At 36.4% G+C, this 2,297-nt stretch overlaps 1 protein-coding gene across 3 annotated transcripts in view; it reads right to left on the reverse strand.

Annotated features, from left to right (window-relative positions):
- Positions 1–1,751: 1,751 nt before the first annotated feature.
- The window catches only part of LOC109861172 (chitinase-3-like protein 1), a 36,925-nt gene continuing 36,379 nt past the window's right edge, over positions 1,752–2,297 (reverse strand). For all 3 annotated transcript variants that reach the window (XM_020440704.1, XM_020440701.1, XM_020440702.1), the window contains exon 5: positions 1,752–2,256. In XM_020440704.1, coding sequence (XP_020296293.1) covers positions 1,845–2,256 — 412 coding nt within the window. In that variant the 3' untranslated portion in view covers positions 1,752–1,844. The remainder of the gene's footprint in view (positions 2,257–2,297) is intronic.

A 2,297-nucleotide genomic window follows, 5' to 3' on the forward strand; every position in this document is an offset into this window, starting at 1 on the left:
CTGATTGACACATCTTCCGATTTATTTTGTGCCCATCTGGGATTGACTAGTTAAAGTTTGAAGTGATAAAACAAAGTTTTCACAGAGTTTTCAACTTTGACCAGCCGTGTTGGTTACTCCTCAGATTGACTAAAAACACAACAGTCAAAACCCGAAAAAAAAGACTGTTTTGGACTTTGCCTATAAACGTTTAGTTACTTCGGATATTGATTAGTCAATCCTAACTTAAAATGATTACACATACAAATTAATGTATAAAACTTTTATATTTTAACATTTTGTGTATCTTTACACCTTTACGAAGATAAATAAGTTGCTCTCTCGAGTTGCGGTATCAAATCATGTGGTAAGTGAGAGTCATTTCTCGAGTGCAAAGAGATAAATGTGTGTCAATGAGTGCGTGAGAAGCGATGGTCCTGACTGTATGCGTGTGTGATTGTCAGCTGATCGTGGAGAGCAGTGGCTTTTTATCCCTCAAGCGCTGCTCTCTTCTTTGCGTAGCGCCGAATATCGGCTGACCGCGAAATCAGCCGAGTCACACGTCGCGCTCGTTTGTTCACTCCGCTTCTTGTTGCTCTGACAGTCACACACTTACGCCTACAGAGTCAGGATTATCACTTCTCACGCGTTTATTGGTACACATTTATTACTTTGTATCTCTATATTAACTATTGCGAAGTTTGCAAAATAGCAAATAACTTTTCTATTCAGTTTGATTCAATCTATCTCCATACTTCGGCTGTGTCAAAATTTTATGGACACCCTGTATATACAAGTACGTTTAATTATTTATATATAGAACTTCAAAAAGAACTTCGATAAACTAAACAAGAACGCGTAAAAATTTATAGGTATGAGAAGAAATAAACAGTGAAGGTGGTAAATAATGTAAACATTTAAAAGAAACATTCACGTACTTTGTTCATGTTGTAAGCATGTAGGCAAGGAGGAGCTACACCCTCCCGCAGGGGGAGTGGCTCCGCGCCTTCCTTGAGAAAAAATACGGAACGACTTCTGATTACATGTCGCTTTATGTCAATAGTATGTACGTGGTTTTTAGCAACACTTTATCGGAAGTTATTCCCTATTTTTTCTCGAGGAACGCGCAGGAGGAAGGGCGGAGCCACTCCCCTGCAAAAGGGCGTAGCTCCCCCTGCCTACTATTGACAACTCACAAGAATTTGCTCTATCCACAAGCTAACAGACGCAAGGGGCAATGGGAATTGTCCGTCCGCTCTACCCAATCTCCTCTACTAGGTAGGTTCTGAGCATATTCCCACCGCCTTGACAAAACGGACGGATGATTCCCCTTGCCCCTTGCGTCTGTTAGCTTGTGGTTAGAGCAAATTCTTGTGAGCTGTCAATAGTACACGCTTATAACACAAACAAAATGTAAATGATGTCGGAAAATAAGAACTTATTTATAAACTCGGTTTTGTTTATAACTTTTTAAAAAACAACGACCGACAACTAAAACCTTGTGATTGTTACTCAGGGAGGTGTTCTTGACAACATACAATGTCAACCTTATTGAATTCGGAGAATGGGAGTTTTACAAAACCTTTTGTAAATATTTACCACAAATGTAAACACAAAATAAAGACACTAAAAAAATAAGTGTCAATTATTAGAAAGATGCTATCTACAGATTTGGTCATATATGTATAAATATGAAATACAAGAAATATGTAAAAGTTTTAACTGTATATTTAAGTTATAACTATATATTTAAAATATATAAAGCTTACAAATATATAAAGATATTTGTTTATTATATTGTTGGTCATATATATTAATTAGAAGAATTAGAAGAATTGTTATTGCGGAAATGGATATTATTTCAATTAATTACACCCATCAACAAGATTTTTATAGTTGCAACTATTAATTTGAGGATCAAAGGCTAGTCCATTTGGGCAATTGAATCTTTGTATTTGATAAACGCTATTAATATTTAAGCATTGATAGAATATGCCACAGTCTTCTTCATCACGAACGTAACCTTCCTTCTTGCAAATACTGGAAGGATGTTGCGGTTTCTCGTCCGGTTTTTCATTCGGTTTTTCATCTGGTTTAGGTTCTTCCTGAGATGAATCTATCTTAGGCGGAACGCTTCCTCTCAGTTCAGCATTTAGTGTTTTTAACAAAGGATATTTCTCACCACACTTGCCAAAAAAATCGTCTGTTTCAATACTCCATAGCATCGCACCACCAAGATTCAACTTCTTGATATAGTCTGTCTTCTCTTTTAGAGAGCTACACATATACAAAAAAAACCACATACACATATATTTATA

Source organism: Pseudomyrmex gracilis, unplaced genomic scaffold (genome assembly GCF_002006095.1).
Source record: "Pseudomyrmex gracilis isolate BER0280 unplaced genomic scaffold, ASM200609v1 scaffold_612, whole genome shotgun sequence".
Taxonomy (NCBI): domain Eukaryota; kingdom Metazoa; phylum Arthropoda; class Insecta; order Hymenoptera; family Formicidae; genus Pseudomyrmex; species Pseudomyrmex gracilis.